Here is a 24036-nt window from a genome sequence, read left to right as displayed (position 1 = left end):
GGATTCTCCAGCCAACGGATATCTTATGCTTCAGTAAGTGGAGCCTCACTAAACATATTGCTTCCTGTGAGCCCCTGCTACATGCCAGGCATTGTGCTGGGCCCTGGAAATATGATCGTGAGAAATAAAATTGAAATGGTTTTTGCTCTCATAGAATTTATAATCTAGTGGGAAAGAGTAACATATGACTGTCACACTAATAAAAATGTACTTCAAATTGAGAGAAGTCCTGGAGCAATAGGAATGTAATCCCCTAAGAACAGGTAACAACAAAAACCTTCTATAGAGGTGTGATCAGTGTGACCTGAGCTGAGATCTACAGGATGCGTTACTGTGGCAGAGGATGGTGTCCCAGAAAAGCATGTGCAAAGGCTGTTGTTGGCAGGAAGGAGCACCCTGCTCAGGTTGCTGAAAGAAGGCGGGTGCGTCTGCTGGGGGAGGCAGATGGGAGGTCTGGAGAAGAAAGAAAGGGGCAGATGAGGCTACACCTTGAAGACTATCTTATAGGGTTAGATCTTTATTCCAAGAGCAGGGGGAAGCCACTGATGGTCCCAAGGAGAAGTCAACAGGAGAAAATTTGTTATGAAGCATTTTGTTTGGCTGTGGTGGAGAAGATGAATTGGGGAGTAGGCTACGGTGTATGCTGGGGGACCAGTTTGGAGAGCATGACAGTGGATCAGAGCAGAAGTGATGTGATTTGAACTAGGGAGCAGTGGAAGGATCTAAAATACATTTAGGAGGTGAAATCGGATGGAGTCAGTGGTAGATCCATACTGGGGCTGAGGAAGAAAGAGGTGTCAAGATGTCAGCATGCCTTGTAGGATCCAGCTTGCTTAGCCGAGTGGAAGGAAGCCCAAGTTTCAGAAACAAGATTATGAGTCTACCGTTGGCTATGCTGAGGTTTCCTCTCTTCTTCCCCACTTTTCCCATCTTGAGCAGTCAACTGCATTTACAGCCATTCCAGGGTCCTGGGGCTGCAAAGCATAGGGTTGCTTTGTTTTGTTTTGTCTCCCACAGAGCTGAAGGGACACTGAGTGAAAGACTCCATGTCACAGTGCACAACAGATATCACATATTTCAGAAATGGCTTTCACTTCATTTTCATCTCTAAGTGGACATATCACAACATACACACTACTACCTAACTCTAACCCATTTGATAAAATAGTATTTGACCAAGTAATTCTTCAGTGTGACAGTATGGCCACGCAAACTGATGAGTCCTGTTCACCTTTTATGGGCTTCCATCTTGACACACAAACATTTAAATGGAGCATCATCGCACATCTGTAGTCTTGGCCTTACTCTACAGCTCATCCTAACTTCCCTTACTCCAAGTTCTCCTCAGCACTCATTTCCATGACTTGACTCATACTCCCCAACCCTCTGCCCACGGCCCCAGCCCCATTTCTGTACACATAGCCTGCAGGCTCCCCTCTGGGACTTTTACTTCCCCTCTTCTTCTACGTGGCTCAGGACTTCTCTGGTGGCTCAGACGGTAAAGCATTTGTCTACAATGCGGGAGACCTGGGTTTGATCCCTGGGTCGGGAAGATCCCCTGGAGAAGGAAATGGCAACCCACTCCAGTACTACTTCCTGGAAAATCCCATGGATGAGGAGCCTGGTAGGCTACAGTCCATGGGGTTGCAAAGAGTTGGACACGACTGAGTGACTTCACTTTCTTTCTTTCTTCTTCCATGTTCCCTCCCCAGGGCTCTTTCACTGAGACCTCTGGGAATCCTTCTCATTTTCTGAAGGAGGTGAATCTTCCGTGTCCTGAGCATCCTCGCTTTTGATATTTATATACCATTCTTAAAGGGAAAGGATCAATGACTTACTTTGGTAGACGAAATGTTGTGCTTAGCAGTAATAATAAGAATTAGCAGCGAAGATTTAACCATCACGTGTGCCCAGTGTTTTGCCTTATATTCCCATGGTTGGCTAAACTTCAAGAAATATAGGTGGTTGTGAGATGAACAGTACAAGCCTCCTTAGCAGTGCCCATCTGGGTGCAGTCCCTCCTGCTGCTTATGTATCCTTCCAGGGTTTTAAAGGTGTATATACAATCCTTACGTGTGTGTATGAGCATGTAGATCTTTATTCGAATGCATCTGGCATCATATTGACTTGATAGAAGCTAGGAATCACATCCTAGCTTTACTGTTAGGTAGTTACTGCTGATTGGTAGTTATGATGGACCAGTTGCTGGCAAAGCCATCTCCTTTTACTCCTTATCTTCCTCTGTCTTCATGTCTCTTTTTCTATAGTATCATCCCTAAGGTCTTCTTTCTCCCTTCTTAGTTTAACCTATAAAAGCCAGGTTCAGCTGTTCTGGTTCCAGCATCACCTCCACTGATCCCCCTTTACAGATGCCCATGTATCCTGGGAGTCTCCTTTTGCCATGTTTTTGGTTCGCAGTTGCCAGTATATGCCAAGCTACATCAATTCAAAACTGTGGGTGTCTGTTTCAAGGAAAGTAACTGAGGATGCTAACAAAACCTTGTTTTTTGGAGGGAGATGGGAAAAAAAGACCATATCATAATTGAAATATTAATTGGCTGACTGCTTAGTTTTCATTAAGCAAGTCAGATATTAGCAAAATTCAGGCTTCAAATAAAGATTAATATCCAGCGTGAAAAGAGCAGAGAGGTTCCTACTTCAAAGGTTCATTAACTATCAGAAAAAGGGCACAACATAATCCTCAGTGTAATTCTGAACCAGGCATTCCAGGCTTGAGTGTGATCAGTAAAAGCTAAATTTGCTGCCCTCCTCTAATGTGTTTTTAACCCTTTGGATTAAAAGCTCTGGTTTTGATGCATCTGACAATAGCATGTTATCTATATATAATTTTTATTTTTTTCCTGGAACCTACAAACTGCAAAATTCTCCTTAATTTCACATTGAGATGATTTTGACTTGACAGTCTTTTGACAACATAAGCATCATTTGGGGAATTTCTGAAATTTCTGACTTCTCTTTAAGGGTAATAGTGTTGAGTACATCGATTGATTCGTTATCCTCTCCTCAGCCATCTTATTTATCTGTCTACAATTTGTGACAGACTGGCCTCTGTGGAAATAGGCTGGTAGTAATTACATACATCCTGTTCTTCATAAGACAGTCTGTTATGAACATGATTGTGTAAGTTTACGCATTTGCATTAAATCTGAGAAGGACATGTTAAATTAACAGACATTGAAGTGGTAGGTTCCATGGGAAACGTTTATAGAATGAGCTGTTCATATTTTATTGCTATGTTCAGGCATATTTGCAACTTGGAGGAAATTCTGGATTACTTCATTTGAACATATATTCATTTTAGGATTCTTCTGGTTCTGAATTTAACATAGGTTGACATTTTTTGACAAATCATATTCTCACAAATCCTTAAGTTTGTCTTCACCCCTTCCTGGTTATCCTTTTAAATCCTCTGTTTAAAATCCTCCCCAGGTGTTACTCATTTGCTCAAAATCTTGCACAACTGAGCTGTGAAATGCCAGGTTAAACTAAATAATAGTCAGCTCTCAGTGAGTTGTGACTCTAGGCAAGTCATTTTACTATTCAACCCATTTCTTTAAAATGAGACATTGGCCTGGAAAATCTTATAGTCTTCTTCTGATTCTGGCACGGGAAGAAACACGTTCGGTCAATTATAATCATCTTTGTGAGCATTAGAGTGTTCCCTGGCCTAGCGGTCCACTCATTTACACACACACAGGCCCCTGTCCCAAGCCCAGCCCTTGGTGAACAGCTACCTGTGTGGTCATGTGTGTGAGCCCTTGCTGGGCCAGCTTGGGCGAGGCCTTTTGTTTGGGCACATGGCCCCAGTTGACAACGCGGCATGCCACTTGTATAACGTAGTGTCATTTGGAGACTCAAAGGCCAAGATCTTTTTCGGCCACACCACAAGAGTAATCAATCCTTGACATATTTTTATACACCACAGTGTCTTTTTGCAGTTGTACACTGAACCTCCGAAGCTTCATCAAAGCCTTTTCCACAGCAGTAGGTGGAGGTCTCACTCCTCTTTTATCACTTCCATGCTTTTGCTTTACCTGCTTGCGAGCTCCCTAGCTGTTACATTAGAACAGACCTTCTGTGTGTCCACCAGAGAATGAGACAGTGCTACATAAATGGGTCCTCTCCTTGGGGTGTTGATGCTCCCTATTTTTGGCCATAGAGGAAGCTGATATTATTATATAAGGACCTCTAGGAGTGTAGCCGGAGAAGGTAATGGCAGCCCACTCCAGTACTCTTGCCTGGAGAATCCCAGCCTGGTGGGCTGCCGTCTATGGGGTCGCACAGAGTCGGACACGACTGAAACAACTTAGCAGCAGCAGCAGCCAGTGTAGCCAGAGAGTGACTGGGATTAGATTAAAGGAAAAGATTATTTTCCATCTATGTCAGATTTTTCTTCTTGTTTTTTGCATTCTCTGTTCCCAGCACTTTGGTGAAGGAAGAATGGCACTAGACAAGGGCTTGAGAAATTTAGGAACCATAATCCTAGCTCTGCCTGTAACTTCCAGTGAAACATGGACAGACTGTTCAATGAGAAAATCTTAGACAGCAGGTCTCTTGTCTAAAAGTTCTGAGTAACCCTGGCTCAATTCAGGACTGCTGCCTAAGTAAGACAAGCTAATGGCTAAGTGTGCAATCCCCTCCCACTGTAGCCTCTAAACCAACCTAACCCTTCTCTGTGACTCCCTCAGACTCCAGGCTCTGCAGCAAGTATGCATGACCTTAACCCCTGTACAGTAGTTCTCAAGTCTGGTATTGAATACTTCCAAGCTGCAGGGACTCACTACCAGTTTGCTGCTGTAACTATTAGGAGGCATGAGCTTCTTTGTGTGGAGTCTAAATGGTGCCTCTGAAACACCCCCAAGATCCAGCCAGTTCTTAACCTTTAGATCAAAACTGAATACCCTTCATCCTCTCTTTCTGGCAGCTTTTACATGCTATCAGGTTCCTCATGAGTCTTCTCAAATTCAAACAAAATAGTCTTCCTGCCTTTGTGACTTAATACATATTTGTTGTGGGAAGGAATGAATGATTTAATAAATATAAAGTGGTTTTCAGGATGTTCTTCCTTCAGGACACTTTCAGGATGAAATTTTTTTTAGGACAGCATTCCACTCAAATTCTGGTCTTGAGTGTATGAACACAGTGCCCGAAACTCAAACTGGTGATGCAAGCTTGACAACTCATTGTTGCTTTAATGTGGACATTGAACACTTACCAGTGCAGCTAAGGTTAAATGAATTATTTATGCTGCTATTAAAAATCATGTTTTCAAAGGTTATTTAATGGCACTGTGTAATAAATGGAGAAATCAGGCTCAAAAATTGTGTATACAGCATGATCCCAATTATATACAAAAATATAAATATGCAAAGGAAAAATTCTCAAAGGAAATGCATCAAAATGTTACTGATTATCTCTGGAGAGTGTAATCATAGGTGATTATGATTTTCAATTTTATCCCCTTCTTATATTTTCCATATAAGCATGTTTTATTTTTATAATCAGAAAAAAAAGTTATTTCTTTAAAAAGATCTGAACCCTTCTGAGAAACTTTATATCATAACTTGTGTTTCCTGATTTTCCTTATCTGGATTCTTTCAGAATCTTGTGTCAAAATTTCATCTTAGTTCTCCCGCCTCTTGGGGTGTCTCTGGGATATAATAACCATGTAATGTGGCAATAATCCCTCAGTTAAACGCTTTTGCTTTACCCTGTGAGTTCTATGATATAATTCTTACACTTACCTTTATTATTATTTTAGTTTAACGCCTGCATTTTCCACTGAAGAGTTGCATGAGGTTTAAGAAAAAAAAACAACTATTTTTCTCACTACCAATTCCACTATTCCTAGAACATAAGAGATGATTGAAAATTACGTGTTGAGTGCAAGGTCGCCCCACTTGTCTACTTACTAGCTGTGTGAGCGGGGGCAGAACACTATGCTGCTTTCTTTGCCTGTCTGGGAGATGACACCTGCTTTCCTCCTCTACTGGGTTTTTTGGATTTCAACGAGGCTAACATTGTCTAATCATCTTTGATAGTAGGCTCTTGGCTTCTCAGTGCATCCTTTTTCATGATTTCAAATGCCAAGAATCACCTTCTCCCAAGGCTTTTTGTCCTCTCCCTAGCATACTCCATGTTCCCTGTTGTGAAGTAAATCCAGTGACAGATCACTTCTGACTCACCAGCTGCCAGCTACTGTGCTTTGTTTTTCTCTCATTTTAAATATTTATTAGCTCTCATTTGCCTATCAGCTCTGCAAGGTTGTATTATTATCTCCATTTTATTGCTGAGGAAGCCAGGACATAAAGTTGGTCTTGCACAGTAGCAGCTCTTCTTTGATACTAGGCAGCATGACCGCAAGACTGCCAGTCGTGTCTGTGGGCCCAGGTGGGTGCTCTGGGGAGTAGCGCAGTCTGCGGGGCAGCGGAGAGTGGGCAGAAGCCAGCATGGATGAGCAGAGCCCCCAGCATGAGATGTGAGCACAGGACAGCCTTCTTTCCCCACAACACTTACCCTTATCCTTCCTTTCATCCCTTTGTTTTCAGCGTTTAGAACTGACATCTATTTTTAGAAACCACTACAGAGAAATTCAGGGCTTCTCAGGTGGCTTGGTGGTAAAGTATCTGCCTGCGGGATGCAGGAGACTTGGGTTCGATCCCTGGGTCAGGAAGATCCCCTGGAGAAGGGAATAGCAACCCACTCCAGTATTCTTGCCTGCAAGAATCTCATGAACAGAGGAGCCTGGTGGGCTACAGTCCATGGGAGTCACAAAGAGTCGGATATGACTTAGACACTGAACAACAGCAACACAGAGAAATTGACCTCAAGCCCTCCATTTCTTGGTTTTGCAATATAATTTTTATTGACATGATAAAATATTTTGTTCCCCTCATGTATTTAGCTTCTGCCCACAACTATTAATATAAAAAGGGTGAAAGACCTGTCCCCTAGAGATGGGAATTGCCCACCTTTTTTGAGTATGAGGAGTTCAGTTCTGGGGTGCTTCTGCATTAGTGCCTGCAGGGAGCACAGCAGGAGGATGCAGCCAGCCCAGGAGTGGGCTAGGTGTTGGCTTGAGTCTTCAAGGCAAGAAGAGCTGGATGTGTAGCAGACAGACCTAGTGTTCATCTCTGCTCCATAACCACCCATGCAATCCAGGGCAAGGAAGTTGACACCAGCTACCTTATCCATAAAATGGAGATAATAGTAAATGCACGGGTTGTAATTTTTGAAACATATTATGTGAAGCAGCATGGTGTCCAGCACATAATCTAGATTAGGAAATGGCAACCCACTCACTATTCTTGCCTGAAAAACTACCTGGACAGAAGAGCCTGGAGGGCTGCAGTCCATGGGGTCACAAAGAGTCAGACACAACTGAGTGACTGAACACGCACGCACACACCAGCACTTAAACACTCAGGTAGTCTTCATGATTATGGTGGTAGTTATTATTATTGGTGGTGAAGGCTAGTAATTTTCAGTCAACTCATTGGTCAAGAGAGTCCGTAAGCACAAAATTCCCAGTAATATCTTCCATACCTTTATAAAAGGAGGATTGCAGAAGAAGTATCAGAAAGATTTCAACATACTGACCCCATTTTCAAGTAGTTTATATATATGGAGCTTTTAGGAGTTGAACTGGAAGGATTTCCTGCATTGATTCCTGGTTTGAGGGGGACTCAGCCCAGGGATCATTGGTGGGATTTGAGAACACTCCTGAGGGGTAGAGAAAGGGTCGGGGTAGAGAAAGGGTCAGGCTACAGCTCTGTGCTTTTGGTCTGGCCACACGCATCCCTCAACAGTGTGATAGCCTGACCAGCTATGGAGCCCCAATAAAATCAAGCTGCTATACCACAGCCTCCATCAGTGATCCCCACAAAGTGCTGGGGGAGCTGCCAGCTCCATCTGGTGTCTGCCTCTAAGGGCTACATCACTGCTCTCTGCCCAGCTTACAGCATTCACATAGACCAAGCCAGATAAGTGCAAGAGAGTCCTGAAGGGGGATTCTCTGACTCATTCACTCATGTGGCCGGGGATATACCACTGAGGGGAAGGCCTGAGGAATTAGGTTAATCATGAGGAGAAGGGCCTTGACACAGTTGATGTCATGGGAGCCTGAGTCATGAACACAGTGTCCCTACTTCTCTGCCCATTCACCTATGATCACATACAGTACATCATATTGTAGGTATTCATGTATATATTTGAGTCCCCATCTGGATTCTGAATTCTTTGAAAGAAAGCACTCTGAGAGGACTGTTTTTGTCTCTGCCTTCCAATGCCGAGTCAGTGCCAGGCACCAGGAGACACAGTGTATGCCAGAGAGGGAGAAGAGGCAGGAAGGGAGGGAGGAGAGGCCTCTCTCCAAGGCAGGGAGAAGAGACTAAATTACGGTTTCATTCATACTCTCCAATTCCAGGGATACAGAAAACCCCTGGCCAGCACTTCAGAGCCGGCTTGCTTAGCCCCACACATTCTGGCTGCTCCCCGTGTCCCTCTCACAGGCCTTTGCAGTCAGGTCAGCTCCCCAGTGTCACCCGTGATTCTAGTTACTGACTTTTCTTATGCTTCCTCCCTTCAAAAGAGCCAGAAAGATAATTCCAAAAGAAATTGCTTAGCTGTGTATTTTCTATGATTTTAGAAGCTTTTTCATACCAGCATCTCACCTAGTTCTAATAACAAAAATGTGACTTCTATTAGCACTGTACCTTCTGAGGCTTAATGCTATAGTAACTTTTGGAAGAATAAAATCTCCTCCATCTCTGGGGCCTCAGAACTTTTACCAGGAATTGTTTTCACTCTTGGCTTATAGCAAAAGGGGAAGTGTGTACTAACCAACTAATTGGCCCCCAGAAGTTTACCAAATAAGTGTCAATACTGTTCTTTGTGTAAAGAAGATACTGTCTTTTAGAAGATGGGTGTGGTTAAGTGGAGTGGTTAAGATGGGCAGTGGAGAAGTGTGGCTGCTGGAAAGGAATTTGGCTGTTTGAGGGAATAAGGAGGCATCACACCAAGAGATAACCAGAGTATCAGTCTACAGAAAGGGTGTGTGTACATGTGTCCATGTATGTCCCTTATAAAAGACTTAAAAATCTCTTACACAGGAAAACTGGGCATCAGACATGGAATTTTCCCAGAATGATGAGTGTCAGTGTAGAAGTAGGTTGGCTTGAATTCATTGCCTCACAGGCTGAAATGACAGTGTTTCACAACTAGTACAGAACACAGAGAAGAGGTCTGTTGGAAGGCTGCCACTGTGAAGGGGGTATAGTCAAAGGAACCAGCGTGGAATCAGTTCTTCCTTTATACACAGGATGTATGGGCTGTGCTGGGAGAGAATCTTCCTGAGCGTTGGTTCTCAGTGTGGCTGAGAGGAGAGACTGGGAGGACATTTAGCCTGGACTCCACCTTGGACTGACTGAAGCAGAATTTTGCTGAGTGGCTAAAAATAGACTTATTGCACTAGAGAAGTAAGTCTGATGGTGAATTTTTCAAAGCTGATGAATTTAACTTTATAGTTTATATACCTTTTCACCAAAGTCATTCTGGTTCTACAAGTCTATTCTAAGAAAACAGTAATTTGGACAAAGATTTATGGAGAAAAATATACAATAGTATTATAGATGGTATGAGAAAAATGGAATGACCTATATCTCTCACAACAGGAGAGTGCTTAAATTAATTGTGGAATATCCATAAATGTTGCATATATTCAGTAAAATGGAGTTTTTAAAGGATAATTAATAACTAAGAAGATCCTCTTAATTATAGGTGATCAATAGCAAGGTACAAAATTATCCAAGTACGTAAAAGGGAAAATATGTGATTTCACTTACGAGGTGCTTACAAATAGCCAGATTCTATTTCAAATCCTAAAAGATGATGCTGTGAAAGTGTTGCACTCAATATGCCAGCCTCCTGAGAAATCTGTATGCAGGTCAAGAAGCAACAGTGAGAACTGGACATGGAACAACAGACTGGTTCCAAATCAGGAAAGCTTTCCAATGGTGGTTACCAGGGACTGGGGGACAGGAAATGGAGAGCTATTTTTTTATATTTATTTATTTGTAATTGATTGATGATTGCTTTACAACATTGGTTTGATTTCCGTCATACATCAACATGAATTAACCATAGCTGTACATATGTCCCTTCTCCACCCCATCCCTCTAGGTTATTACATCGCCTCAGTTTGAGTTCCCTGAGTCATACAGCAAATTTCCATTGGCTATCTATTTACATATGTTAGTGTATATGCCGGAGAAGGCAATGGCACCCCACTCCAGTACTCTTGCCTGGAAAATCCCATGGATGGAGGAGCCTGGTAGGCTATATAGTCCATGGGGTCGCTAAGAGTCGGACACGACTGAGCGACTTCACTTTCACTTTTCCCTTTCATGCACTGGAGAAGGAAATGGCAACCCACTCCAGTATTCTTGCCTGGAGAATCCCAGGGACGGTGGAGCCAGGTGGGCTGCCATCTGTGGGGTCGCACAGAGTCGGACACGACTGAAGCGACTTAGCAGCAGCAGCAGCAGTGTATATGCTTCCATGCTCCTCTCTCCATTCATCTCACCCTCTCCCTCCTCTTCCCGACCCTTGTCCACGAGTCTGTTCTCTATGTCTGCATCTCTGTTGCTGGTCTCTGAATAGGTTCATCAGTACCATCCTTCTTGATTCCATAAATATGCATTAATATATTTGTTTTTCTCTTTCTGACTTACTTCATTCTATATAGTAGGCCCTAGGTTCATCTGCAGGAGGTGGAGTTATTGTTTAATGGGTGCAGAGTTTCAGTTTGGGATGATGAAAATCTGGGAAGGAGGGTGGTGAAGATTGTACAACATTGTGAATATACTTAAGTCCACTAAAATGTATACTTGAAAATGGTTAAAGTGGCAAGTTTTATGTTTTGTCTGTTTTACCATGGTAGAAAGACCCTTCCCCCTCAAGTGCTGTGGGATGTGTGAGGACCATAGTGGGACCTGCACTGTGAGGTCTTCACAGCTGCAGCCAGGTCTGCCTCTTTAGGGAGAGGGCAGCTGTGCTCTCACATGAAAGAAAATAAAGGCTGTGGCTATGAGGGGAGACATTTTATCTGTACAGGAGGTCTGAATTTTTTTTTTTTTTTAATGCATGGAAGCATAGAGAAGAATCCACATATTAAAAGGATTTATATCTAGGTGATGAAAATATGGGTCGTTTTAAGTTTGTTTTTCTATCTTTAAAATAAAAAATCTATAATTTCCGCAAAGGATATAGAGTAGAAGCTCAGAACAAAAGTTATTTGGAAACTACAAAAATCATACTAATGTTTGTCAAGTCTATGCCTAGCTAAATAAACTACTTAAAACTGTTCCAGTGGGGGAAAAAAAAGAAAAATAATTTTAAAACATTTTCTATCTTTGTTATTAGAGTGACAGTTGTTAGTAAATTATTGTGACTTATATACAACAAGCAGTGCAAAATTTAATCCACATAATATGATACGTCCCTTTGGAAGTCATCTCCTTGAGAACCCCCTCTAAAGGGCTACCACTGCAGAGAGCACATCTTCAGACTGCAGAGTACATTGGAAACTTGGTTATTGTTGTTTAGTTGCTAAGTTGTGTCCAACTCTTTGCAATCCCATGGACTGCAGTATGCCAGGCTTCTCTGTCCTTCACTATCTACCTGGAGTTTGCTCAAACTCATGTCTATTGAGTCCGTGATACCATCCAACCATCTCATCCTCTGCATCCCCTTCTCCTCCTGCCTTCAATCTTTCACAGCATCAGGGTCTTTTCTAATGAGTCAGTTCTTCGCATCAGGTGGCCAAAGTATTGGAGCTTCAGCATCAGTCCTTCCAATGAATATTCAGAATTGATTTTCTTTAGGATTGACTGGTTTGATCTCCTTGCAGTCCATGGGGCTCTCAAGAATTTTCTCCAGCAGCACAGTTTGAAAGCATCAGTTCTTCAGTGCTCAGCCTTCTTTATGGTCCAACTCGCACATCCATACATGACTACTGGAAAAGCCATAGCTTTGACTAAATGGACTTTTGTTGGCAAAGTGATGCCTCTGCTTTTTAATACACTGCCTGGGTTTGTCATAGCTTTTCTTCTGAGGAGCAAGCATCTTTTAATTTCACGGCTGCAGTCACTGTCCGCAGTGATTTTGGAGCCCAAGAAAATACAACTTGGGGGCAGTCACGAATCATCTAGGGCCATGTCTTGTAAACAGGTGGGTGGTGCCATGAATATGTTCCCTTCCTTTTTGAGGGATGATTTTCCTCATAGGTCCTTTGAATGAGGATTAGGTGGTGTGGGAAACCTTCCATTTTTATATTCCACTGTTAAATCAAAGGATCTTTCCCCACGTTGTGAGGAAGGAACTGCCACCACCCAAACCTGTCATTCCTTATCTGTCAAGGTCATTAGTGGCAAGCAACAAAAACTAACTGGAACTCAGAGATTCCCTGGTAGTCCAGTGGTTAGGCTTCTTCACTTTTGATTGCCAGGCCTGGGTTCAATCCCCAGTCATGGAACTAAGATCCTGCAAGCTGCACAGTGCAGCCAAAACCAAACAAACAAAAAACTTACTGTAAGTGATTTAGGCACTACAGAAACTTAGTGGAAAGATACTAGGACACTCACAGAATATCCAAGAATTCAGAAAAACAAGGTCAAACAGTAGGTGAGAAAGGGAGGCTGCTCAGCTGGGGGGTGAATAGGACCAGGTCACCTCCCCTTCCGGGGCCCTGGAGCAGGGCTCTGCCATCAACACACGTGAGCTGCTGCTACCTTTGAGAGCATCTGCCTCTACTGTTTCTCTGCATCTCTGGTCACAGGTGCTACATCCTGGGCAGATGGAGCCAACATTGGCCTGGCCCAGTCTGAACCTGCTGCCAGGGATGCTGGGCCAGGGCGTATCTGGCATCTTTCAGCATTTGTAATGGCACGTGAGCTCTGCCTTCCACTGAGACTTCGAAAGGGAGAAGGGGTTTCAGAGGCTGAGGAGCCAAACCAATGACAGATAGCCAGGTTGATGATCACATGCCTATCATTTTGTTAATCCCTGCCCAAGTCCAGTAATGAGCTGGTGATTATCCCTCAATGCAGCTGCTGGCATCAGTTTACTCTCGGTTATTTAAGCATTTTCTGCATGGGGGATTGTCTGAGGTTCCAAACTATGTGCTAATGAATTACTGGGACTTCATGTACCATGTCTTCATCTGGTGTAATCAGACTGGTAGATGGGGCTGCTTGCTCTGTCTTGGATTATACTTACTAGAGTAGAGGCGGGGAGTGGGGGAGAGAGTGGTAGGCAGCATGCAAGGACAGCTGCTGCCTCTAGAGGTCCCTTTTAAAGGTCCTAGTAGGAGTTCCAAAAACACAGTGACTTTGGAATTCTGATAATCAGACTGGCCATTGGGCTTTTCCCTTTTGTTAGTAGAGAAAGTACAGGGGTTTGGCATCACTTTGGCAAGAATGTGATATGACACCGTCCTGTCACTGGAATTGTGGCTCATCTCCATCCTCTAATCATAGGCAAAAGTCCACTCTTGAGTGTGATGACTACTTCTGTCTTTCATTTTCACTTCACTTGTGTAGTAATCTAGCTACAGGCTGACTGACAGCTCCAGACACCAGTGTCCCTGTGGACAGAGAACTGGCAGATTTTAGGAGAGTTCACACATCCCTGGAGGCAGTACAGCAAAGGCAGGTGAAGGCAGACTTCTTCTGAGAGTCTAGACAGCAGATGGAAAAAATGCATTACTCAAGGTTTCTAATGCATATACTTCTCCAGCAGAGGTGTTCACTTGTTCCAGCAACACACTAAGAACTGCATCAGGAGGTCCATTCTATAATGCTTAAAAAAAACATCCAAGTCACGTAGAGTGGTGGGCAGTGGCAACTGGAACCTCCAATTGTAATGTGTGTCCCCAGTGGTTCAGATCACACTTGGAGAAGCTCTGCTTTGTTTGATTCCTCACGCACAGCAGGGACCTTTTATTTTTAACAGAAACCTTTTTTTTTTTTTCCCTGCATGAAGTCTTACTCAGAAACCCAATCTATAAATCAAATACAAATTCTGTTCTGGTGGCCGAAGCTCACGCACTCCACATGGATTCCAGCCCTTGCAGGGACTCCTGAGCCCCACCCTACAGCAGTGGGGCTCAGTGTGACAGGCCTCCAGGCATGGGCATGACACCCTCTGTCTGTCTCTACCTTGAAGAGCTGGACACCACTGACTCCTCTAGTGTCTCACACAGGTGGTCAGTTAATAGATATCAGATTAGTGACTGTGACAGTTTGGAGGAACATCCAGCAGTTTCTGCACTGGAGGAGTCAGGGAAGCATAAATATCACACTTTTTAACTTCTTTTCATCAGTCCGCATACTCCTAATCCCATTCCTCTTTAAATGCTTTATATACACCATGTAGTCATAGGCAGTTTCTGGCAGACTCAACATCTGAGACCATTTCTCTATGGAGGAGACTAGGTGTTACAGAAATAAACTCTTTTGTGTTTTACTGTGAGCTGCTTTAAGCCCATTTGGACGGTAGCTGGGGTGTAAATAATGCTACTCACTAAATGAAGTTATATGCAAGTCTAAGTATATCCTCTTCCACCTAAAGGACCTAGCAAGGGTTGGGAAGCTCCACATCATGACGGAGAATAGTGCCGCCTGGTGGTGAAGGGGGAAGGAAAACTCTCAAAACAGCCTTATGTTCTTGTGTTCTTATGTGCAGCCTTAAGTTCAATTTGGTTGGTTATTCTTCTTTATTCTTCTACTATGAATAAAGGAAAAAGAGTTCTGAAAGCAAGAAATTGAGAAAGCAAGCAGGATTGTCTTCCCTAGATTTTGACATGAGAGAGTGAAGTGACTGTGACTGAAACATAGCAGTTAGGTGGAAGCTGAGCTGGAAGGGGCTCTTTGAGGTCAGGTGCTTTGTGCCAAATTAAGACTTGCTGTGATTCAAGTGTTTGCCAACAGTAAGAAACAAACTGTATCTCATACATTTAGTTTCGGACACCTTTTCAAAAAAGAATTGTTCCTCACTCTAAGGTTGCATACATTTAGTTTACTAACAGGGTTGTATGTTTATGATAAATGCCTTGAGTATCCTTTATACATTGCTCAGGCCATATCTCTGTGGCCATTGGCAACACATTGGTGATAGGGTACTGGGAATTGCAGCTCAGGATTGGTTTGGGATAGTTATTCTAAAGGCTAGTAAAACTGTGTTGAAGGTCAAATCTGTAAAACTAAGGGCATAACTTCCCCGCTTGGAGGTGGCTTGTGGTGGGTGAGTAGGTGGGACTGTGGCTTCATAACCATTGAGGCCTTGACTTGCCTCTGTTGGGATTGAAGAAGGGCCAATTGAAAGGGCCTGAGGGCAAGCAGTTAGAGAAGGAAGTCAGTGTTTGAAAACTTAAAATACCTCCTTTATTTGTAATAAGGCAGATGCTGGAGAGTGTGGCTTACATCTGGGCAAAGGATTCTCCTAATATACTGGACCTGAGAATTAGCCCTTCTGGTGACCTGTGGTGCAGGACACCACCCATTCCCTCCGTGGAAGGAGCAGAGCAAAAAGCGAGTCTTCTGCCAGTAGAGCAGCTCCACAGAAAGAAAGAAAGTGAGGGGCAAAACAGAAGTTACCAGCCTCCAGATTCCTCCAGCTCTGCTTTTCTTCCTTAAGAGTGCTTTGGCTATTCAGGGTCTTCTGTGTTTCCATACAAATTGTAAAATTGTCCTAATTCTGTGAAAAATGCCATTGGTAATTTGATAGGGATTGCATTGAATCCGTAGATTGCTTTGGCAGGGGAGGGATAAATTGGGAGATTGGGATTGACATATATAGACTACTGTATATAAAAATAAATGACTGATAAGGACGTACTGTATAGTACAGGGAACTCAATACTCTGTTATGGCCTATATGGGAAAAGAATCTAAAAAGAGTAGATATAGGTATGTGTGTGTGTGTGTGTATTATAAAACTGATTCATTTTGCTGTGTACCTGAAACTAATACACTGTAAATCAACTATACTCCAATAAGAATTAAATTTTAAAAAGTGAATTAAAAAAAAAAGCCAGGAGTTATTACCCCCAATAGTGCTTCCTCCACATGGAAAAAATCTTTAGATGAAGGAAGAAACATACTCTTGTTCTCCCCCTGCCCCCATCACCAAAGCATCTGGGTTTTAGCTCAGAGTTATCCCAGAGCTGATGTAGCTTCCTAACCCAGGAGACCAGACAATGTCTATTTAGAAGCTAGCGGCACCTTCCAATGTTCTCAGTACCAGGTGCATCTCGGGAAGGGAAGGGAGATGAAAAGTGGTATGATAACCCTGGGGGCTTATACAGAATACAGTTCATCTTACCTTTTCAATCCTGCATTGCCTGAGGTCAAATATTATGCAAGCCAATGAGAAACTTATTTTCATTTGACTAAGTTTGATGCAGACTATCAACTCTGCAGAGCCTCTTCTTTGTTTGTTTGCCTATAGCTTTAAGTGGAAGCATAATCTGCAGTGAGAAAGTATACTTACTTGCCACGTATACTCTTGAATCCAGCAATAACCCAGGAATCGAACCCAGGTCTCCCACCTTGCAGGCAGATTCTTTGCCATCTGAACCACCAAGGAAGCCCAGTAAAAGGACCACTCCTATATGAAGCAAACTTTCTGTTAATAATGGAAAGTAATATATGGTGGGTTTCTAATCATAGACCACTAAATATTTCCTGTGTGTGCCTCTCATTTAAACCACAGGATCATGCCCAGTCTGCATTTATAACTTGACTGGTCAAGTGTGCATTTCAGTCAGTGAGATTGGCCTCATCAGTAAAATACCAGGATTAGCAAAACATGAATTGTTAAATGTGCAGAAAGTTTATCAAAGTAGTCAAGTATTTAATTCCTTTGTATTAAAATTTTATTGTCATACTCAATACATACAAATTTAAGTTTGCAAACTGTATCTGTAAACTAACTCCATGCCCCACAAAAAAGGATCTTCCAGGATGAACTACTGGGGAATTTACTCAAGAGCTGCTGCCTGAGGAGGAGGTGGAGTAGAGTGGAAGAAGTAAAGTAAGAAGACTGGTCATAGGTGTCCCCATGATCACGCATGAAAGGAGGGGCTAGTCAGTGAATGGGAGATGCAGGCAGAAGAAGGCCTGTTGAGGAAGGTCCAGGGTTCTTCAGACAAGGGCTGCTAAACAGGATACCACCCTCCCAGCCTCACCTGACACACTGTGGGGTGTTCCTGGCACTTTTCCCTTGCTGCTTCTTCAAGACCTACCAACTCCAATGATGGTCTGCTTCTCTTCTGGCCCCAGTGTCCTCAGTTCTTTGTCTCTTACATAGCTTCACTTCTCCAGAGCCTGCTCGGAGGCTCAGTTTCCTTGTCAGTAAATTGGGGGCAATTCATAGTCTCTGCCTACTTCATGGAATGATTGTGGGGATCAGATGAGATATATGTTAAAGCATGTTGACTGCAAGATGCTGTATAAATGTCAGGTGTTACAAATCATTAACCAGTCTATTTTTCAGCCAAAGCAGTTTCTATGCACATTTTACTTATCCTCTGAACAATTCTCTGTCAGATAGCAAATGTAAATGCCGATGTTTCTTCCTTCTTGGATTTTGGTGGTTCCTTTGCAACTTTATGATCTAGGCTGAATCTTCAAGTGCTCCTTTGGCTCATAACTCTTCCCCTGAACACCCATGCAAGATCATAATCCATAAAACACAGAGGCAATAACTCCTTTTAATTGTCAGGAGTTCATCATTTGCTAAGTTCTAAATGCAGTCACTTAGACATTTGCCTTGAAAAGCCCGATTCCATTTATTCTGCAGAGCCGAGACTGTGTGAAACTAGGCCCTCCTGCTGAGGGAGAAGTCGTCCAAGTCAAGTGGCCTGATGGCAAACTCTACGGGGCCAAATATCTCGGATCAAATGTTGCCCACATGTACCAGGTGAGTGCTTCCCTGCGTGTGATGCTTGCTGAGACGGACAGGAGAAGCCAGAGGGCAGGTGGTGTATCCAGTGTGCGGGTCAAGAGGCTACATGAATTTAGAACACCTGCTGTTTTATAAAAAAGGCAAAGTTTCAAAGACTGATGACCCAGATAATAGAGTTTTATTCTGGGAATAATAAAGTTCAATACTGGGAAACTAATAACATTTGATGAATGGATTAATAGTCAGGAATATAGTTAGGTCAAAAAGATGACCAACTGGATGGTAGGCTGCTTTCTTGTGTTTCTGTTATATGGGAAAAGAATAAGTGGCTGGATTATCTAACTAAGCCAAGTCAGTGATGGCTGTTCATCACCCAGCAGCCCCTGAATGGGTGGCTTTTCCCTGACAGACGTCATCCCTGTTGACATTTCAGCAAACCTAAACCAGTGGTGGAGAAGGCAGTGGCACCCCACTCCAGTACTCTTGCCTGGGAAACCCCATGGACAGAGGAGCCTGGTAGGCTGCAGCCCATGGGGTCGCGAAGAGTCAGACACGACTGAGCGACTTCACTTTCACTTTTCACTTTCATGCATTGGAGAAGGAAATGGCAACCCACTCCAGTGTTCTTGCCTGGAGAATCCCAGGGATGGGGGAGCCTGGTGGGCTGCCGTCTATGGGGTCGCACAGAGTCGGACACGACTGACGTGACTTAGCAGCAGCAGCAAACCAGTGGTGCCTCAGCACAGATGGAGCCATTTGTGCACCCAGGTGTGCGTGCGTGCTAAGTTGCTTCAGTCGTGTCTGACTCTTTGCAATCCAGTGGACTGTAGCCCGCCCAGCCTCCTCTGTCCATACGGATTCTCCAAGCAAGAATACTGGAGTGGGTTGCCATACTCTCCTCCAGGGGATCTTCCTGACCCAGGGATCAAACCTGCATCTCTTAGGTCTCCTGCATTGGCAGGCAGGTTTCTTTATAGGATTCTTTTGTGATGAAAAGTACAGTTGTCAGTTGGGAAGTCTGTTCAGTGAACAACTGTATATATTATTTAAATATCTGTATACAATTAAAAGGTCTTCCCTGCTGGCTCAGACAGTAAAGAAGATTCCGGCATTTCAGGAGACTGGGGTTTGATCCATGGGTTGGGAATATGCCCTGGAGAAGGAAATGGCAACCTACTCCACTGTTTTTGCCTGGAGAATTCCATGGACAGAAGAGCCTGGCAGGCTACAGTCTGTGGAGTCACAGAGTCAGACACGACTGAGTGACTAACACTTACACAATTAAAAAATGAACTATATCCCTGTTAGAAATGAGGATGAGTTAAGCTCTAATAAGAAAAACAACATGGATGGCACATGTGCATTTCTGTTCCTTCAGAAAGACTTAAAAAAGGAACAGATTTATTAGAACCAATACATCATAGTACTTCTAGTAATGTGATGGCAGAAATCAACATTCTCAAGCAATAGTGTAAAAACAGGAAGATTGAAGTAAAAGGAGAAAAAGCAAGAAGGTTCAGGCCTGTTAAGTTAAAAACAGCTTGAGAATGATAAGACTTCCACTTTCCTCAGAGAAATTGTTCAAAGACTGATAAGGAGCTTGGGCTTAAATGGAAAAGAACATTAAAAGACTGCACCAAAAACTGGAGCACAGTGTAATTAGCAGTGTTCAAAGACATTTGGAAAACTTAGGGAAGGACATTTTTTAAGCTGTAGAAAAAGCCAAGGGGAGTGAGGAGGGGAGGATATACATATCCTGTGTGTGTGTGTGTGTACACGCATGTGCATGTGTGCACGCATATGCACACTTGAGTGTGTGTGCACTCAAAGGCCATTTTCCCCTCTATATTGGTGACAGTGTTAAGTTGCAGTTTGAGGTCATTTACAGCAGGTTAGGTGTTGGAGCATTTTATATCAGAATGTCCAAAATCAGGCAAAAATTACAAGACAGGCTGGTAATATTGGAGTCTCCTAGAAAAGAGCTTTACTACATCATTCAAAAGAAAATAATTAAATTTAATTAAACAATACATGCAAAAGTGAAGCATCTTACATGTAGCAAAGCTATTAGCTACATGAAAAGTATCATAATGAGGACATGTTGAAATTCTGGCTAATTAGTAATCAGTGTGTTAACTTCAGTTGAATTTATGATGGCCGATCAACATAGAACAGTGAGCATATTTATAGACTCAATGAAAAAGTTAAGACTAATATTAAAATTGTCTCTCAAGTACAAGTAGTTTAAAATTCCTCATTAAACCAAGTGGCCTTTTGAGGTCATTTTGTGTTTTGTGTCTAATTATTCAGCCTCACCATTGACTAAGCAAAGACATTTATAAAAATAGAACGAAAATACCTATTGCACAGTGCTAAGTATCCTAGGTTGGAGAAGGCAATGGCAACCCACTCCAGTACTCTTGCCTGGAAAATCCCATGGATGGCAGAGCCTGGTAGGCTGCAGTCCATGGGGTCGCTAAGAGTCGGACACGAGTGAGCAACTTCACTTTCCCTTTTCCTTTCATGCATTGGAGAAGGAAATGGCAACCCACTCCAGTGTTCTTGCCTGGAGAATTCCAGGGACAGGGGAGCCTGGTGGGCTGCCGTCTATGGGGTCACAGAGTCGGACATGACTGAAGCGACTTAGCAGCAGCAAGTATCCTAGGTATATGCATTTGGGGGTCCTCACAGTAACTCTCCAAGATAGGGTGTTTGAATCCTACTTTACAAATGAGGGGAGAAAAGGCTCAGTGAATTTGATAATTTGTCCAAGTGCACAGAGCTGGTAAAGGGAAGAGCCAGAACTTACTCTCTGCTCTGTCCAAACTGTGGTGAACAACCATCCCAGCCTTTGAGGGACTGTCCTGGATTTTAGCACTGAAAATCTTGCATCCTGTGAGACCCCTCATGCCTGGACAAACTGGGATGGTTGGTCACCATACCATAATTCCTCTATTTTAAAACTGACTTTTTCTCTTTTAGAATTCTCAAATGATTGGCAACAGAAGAAAGGTAGGCACAGGTAGTTCTAGCTATGCGATCAAACTGTATAAATGGGAGGACACCTTGGCCTAATTAAATGTTAAAGAAACCATTCTGTTGAAACAAGGCCAGGAAGAAAAGCCTTCCCATCTCAGCCTTCTGGGAAGTAGCAGGGAGAGGGCCCCTGTGACCAAGACCTAATTCTGCCCCATTGTTTGAGCTCAGTCAAATGGGAGCAGTACATGGATCATACAAAGTTTAATTATATATTTTATCTTGAGTAGTTTTTTAAACTTCAGCAGATTGTTTTTATTAACATAGCACAGCTACATGGTTTAACTCACCCTTTTAACTAGAATTGCAAGCATATATTTATTTCTTAAAAGAATTCAGACAGGCAATTTAGAAACTTGAAAAATACCATAAATGGTTCAGAGTTAAGAACATAGTAGAATTAGATATTCTACCTCGATTGCATCCCTTTTGTTGTTTTCTTCTGGGAGAGTTCATGTGGGATTAAGCCTAGATCAGGATCACTTTGAATAGGGTGTTTAATGAAGTTCCCCAGATTACGTTTCTGTTATTCAACGTCACTTACTTTTTCTCTAACAAAACAGCATAAAATATTGAAAAAAAAATAGATAATGAAAATACTTACTTCCATTTGAATAGCTTGGGAAAACAAGTTTTAAACATTTTCATTTAAATGGTTATGTGTCTTCACACATTGACATGGTTGACACATGAGTTTGAGGGGAACGTGTGATTTTTTTGGCCTTTTGGTTGAATTTAACAAAAGTGAGTTTTGAAAAGTTAAAGCTCTATAAGAACTTGAGAAATTATTTTATCTGGGAAGATAATAAGAGTAAAATATGTCATCACTTTTTTCTCAAAGAGAAACAGTCCTCCCTCTTAAGTCATCAGAGCATCTTAAAGAAACAAAGAGCACCGACAGGCTCCACCAGTCTTAATGCGAAACTGGCCGCAGTCTCATGTTCCGAGAAATCATCTGAGCAGCAGTTCTTTTCCTTTTTTCCTTCCTGCTTTGGGGGCATAAAGTTTTCATATCACATATTCCAGGACACTCACTTTCAAGAATTTTGGCCTGTTTGAAACATGCTTTGTTCTTGATCTGATAATGGAAAGAGCTTTTCTCCCTTCCTTGACTGTTGGCTAGTTCTCTTGTTTGTTCTGTTTGAATCCTTTTTCTCTTTTTTTTTGTGTGTGTGTGTAGCTAATTGGAACCCTGAAGAAAATGGTGAATGCTTCTTGCTTTTTTAAAAATATACCATGCTCAATGCCTTATTTTTCATTAGGTTGAATTTGAAGATGGATCCCAGATAGCAATGAAGAGAGAGGACATCTACACTTTAGATGAAGAGTTACCTAAGAGAGTGAAAGCTCGATTTGTAAGTACTGGATAATCTCTCTGAGGGGTCTGCCCTGTGAATCCCGCCTCTAGCACTGTTTCCTGAGCCCAGCGGAAACACATTCAGGCCTTTGGCCTGATTTTTTAGGAAGCCAATGCGTCTTTTCCCTTATTGAAATCTATTTAATCCAAAGCAAATATATTTGGTCAGAAACAGGGAAACCAGTGCAACGTCCTCATTTTTCTTTCTAATGAGGTCAAATGATGCTTCTTTATGTTAACATCTGTTGGCATACAAAAAGTCATTGAGTACATATTCTGTGCAAGAGAACTGGGAACATATAAAGATACCATCAAGACATTTACAATCTTGTTAGTGGAAGCCATGTTAAAAGAAGGCTTTCCGTAGGAGATTAATGGAGACTCAGTATAGCGAACATCTAGTTTGCTGTAGCCTTATCATATACAATGCAGCCTTGAACAGTGTGGGGAGTTGGGGTGCTGACTCCCCAGACACCCACATATGGCTTGTATAGTCAGACCCTTTGTGTTCATGGTTCCACATCCATGAATTCAACCAGCTATGGATCGTATAGTACCATCAGGTTTACTATTGAAAAAAATTTGTGTATAAGTGGACCCATGCAGTTCAAACCCATGTTTTCAAGGTCAACTGTATTGATCAACTTCTCTCTCTCTGAAGCTCATTAATGGTTGTCTCAATTCATAATTAAATGAAACTTTCACTTTTATAAAAGAAGGAATAAACAAAGCCCAAATACTAGTTGTGGGAATATTAAAGTGGTTTTTGTTTTTGTTTTTTTTAAAGATAGCATTATTAGTTTCAAGCCCTGTACATACCATTAAGAGACAACCATGGACAAATAATCAAAATTGAAGTTGTTAAAAAATATAATTCACAATAACTTAGTGTTCACTATTGTATCATAAAATATTTTCTGGACCCTGAAATGAAGCCAGTTTTACTCATTTAGAATTATATCTAGTGCATTTGTGAAATGATAGACACTAAAGTAGGAAATTTAAATGAGGGGCTTTTTCTGACTAAAATGAATTTTTTTCTGAATAAATGACATCCTTTGTTTTCATTGCATGCTAATAATATACTTTTAGGCAATGACAGAGTTATCCTAGATTAGTTTGGAAAAACCATGTGTTTCCTTAAATGTTCACCTGTATATTCAGCCCCTCTCCTGTCAGGTGGGATCCCGAGTATACCACATCAAGTGTAAACTGAGTTTCTTCTTAGCTGCATCCTGAGGGGAAGGTCCTTCACAGTAAAACAATCAAGAGACGAGTGACAGTGCTCCCCACCCAGTGAAGAAACGTGACATGTAGGGAACCACACGCCTGAAAATAGGTTAACTCTCAGATAATAAACAGCAGGGAAAGGGAAAATAAAGTATGCCTAAAGACATCTATAAAACCTTAAAAGAGACCTAAAACCCTGGATAATTTGTCAGTGTTCTAGGTCTTGAAATCTTTTAAGAACAACTTTCCAGGTTGCTCGAGATGACTGCCTCTCATCCTGTTGCTCCTATTTTCCATGGATTCTCCATCCCCTTCCCTTTCCTTTTTCTTTTTTCAAATCATCTGGAGATTTAGAGGTTGAGAAATGGAGTAGGGAGCCCTCTGAAAGACCCTCAGGTCTTTGATTTTCTAATTCATGTATGATTAAG

General features: G+C 42.3%; 1 protein-coding gene across 22 annotated transcripts in view; it reads left to right on the top strand.

Annotated features, from left to right (window-relative positions):
- The window catches only part of KDM4C (lysine demethylase 4C), a 435647-nt gene that overhangs the window by 367730 nt on the left and 43881 nt on the right, over positions 1-24036 (top strand). For 21 of the 22 annotated variants that reach the window (XR_014056674.1, XR_014056681.1, XR_014056693.1 and 18 more), the window contains 2 exons: positions 17881-18000; positions 22284-22376. Coding sequence is in view for 10 of the 22 variants with exons in the window: in XM_081500458.1 (XP_081356584.1) it covers positions 17881-18000; positions 22284-22376 (213 nt within the window). In the remaining 12 variants the exon portion in view is untranslated. Of the gene's footprint in view, positions 1-17880; positions 18001-20967; positions 21142-22283; positions 22377-24036 lie in introns of those variants that run through there. The other variant, XM_081500479.1, reaches the window with a different exon arrangement.

The sequence above is a fragment of the Giraffa tippelskirchi genome, chromosome 1 (genome assembly GCF_054371585.1).
Source record: "Giraffa tippelskirchi isolate mGirTip1 chromosome 1, T2T-mGirTip1v1.2.pri, whole genome shotgun sequence".
Classification (NCBI taxonomy): Eukaryota; Metazoa; Chordata; class Mammalia; order Artiodactyla; family Giraffidae; genus Giraffa; species Giraffa tippelskirchi.
The sequence above is the reverse complement of the archived record's forward strand: the minus strand, read 5'-3'. Positions and strand labels throughout refer to the sequence as shown.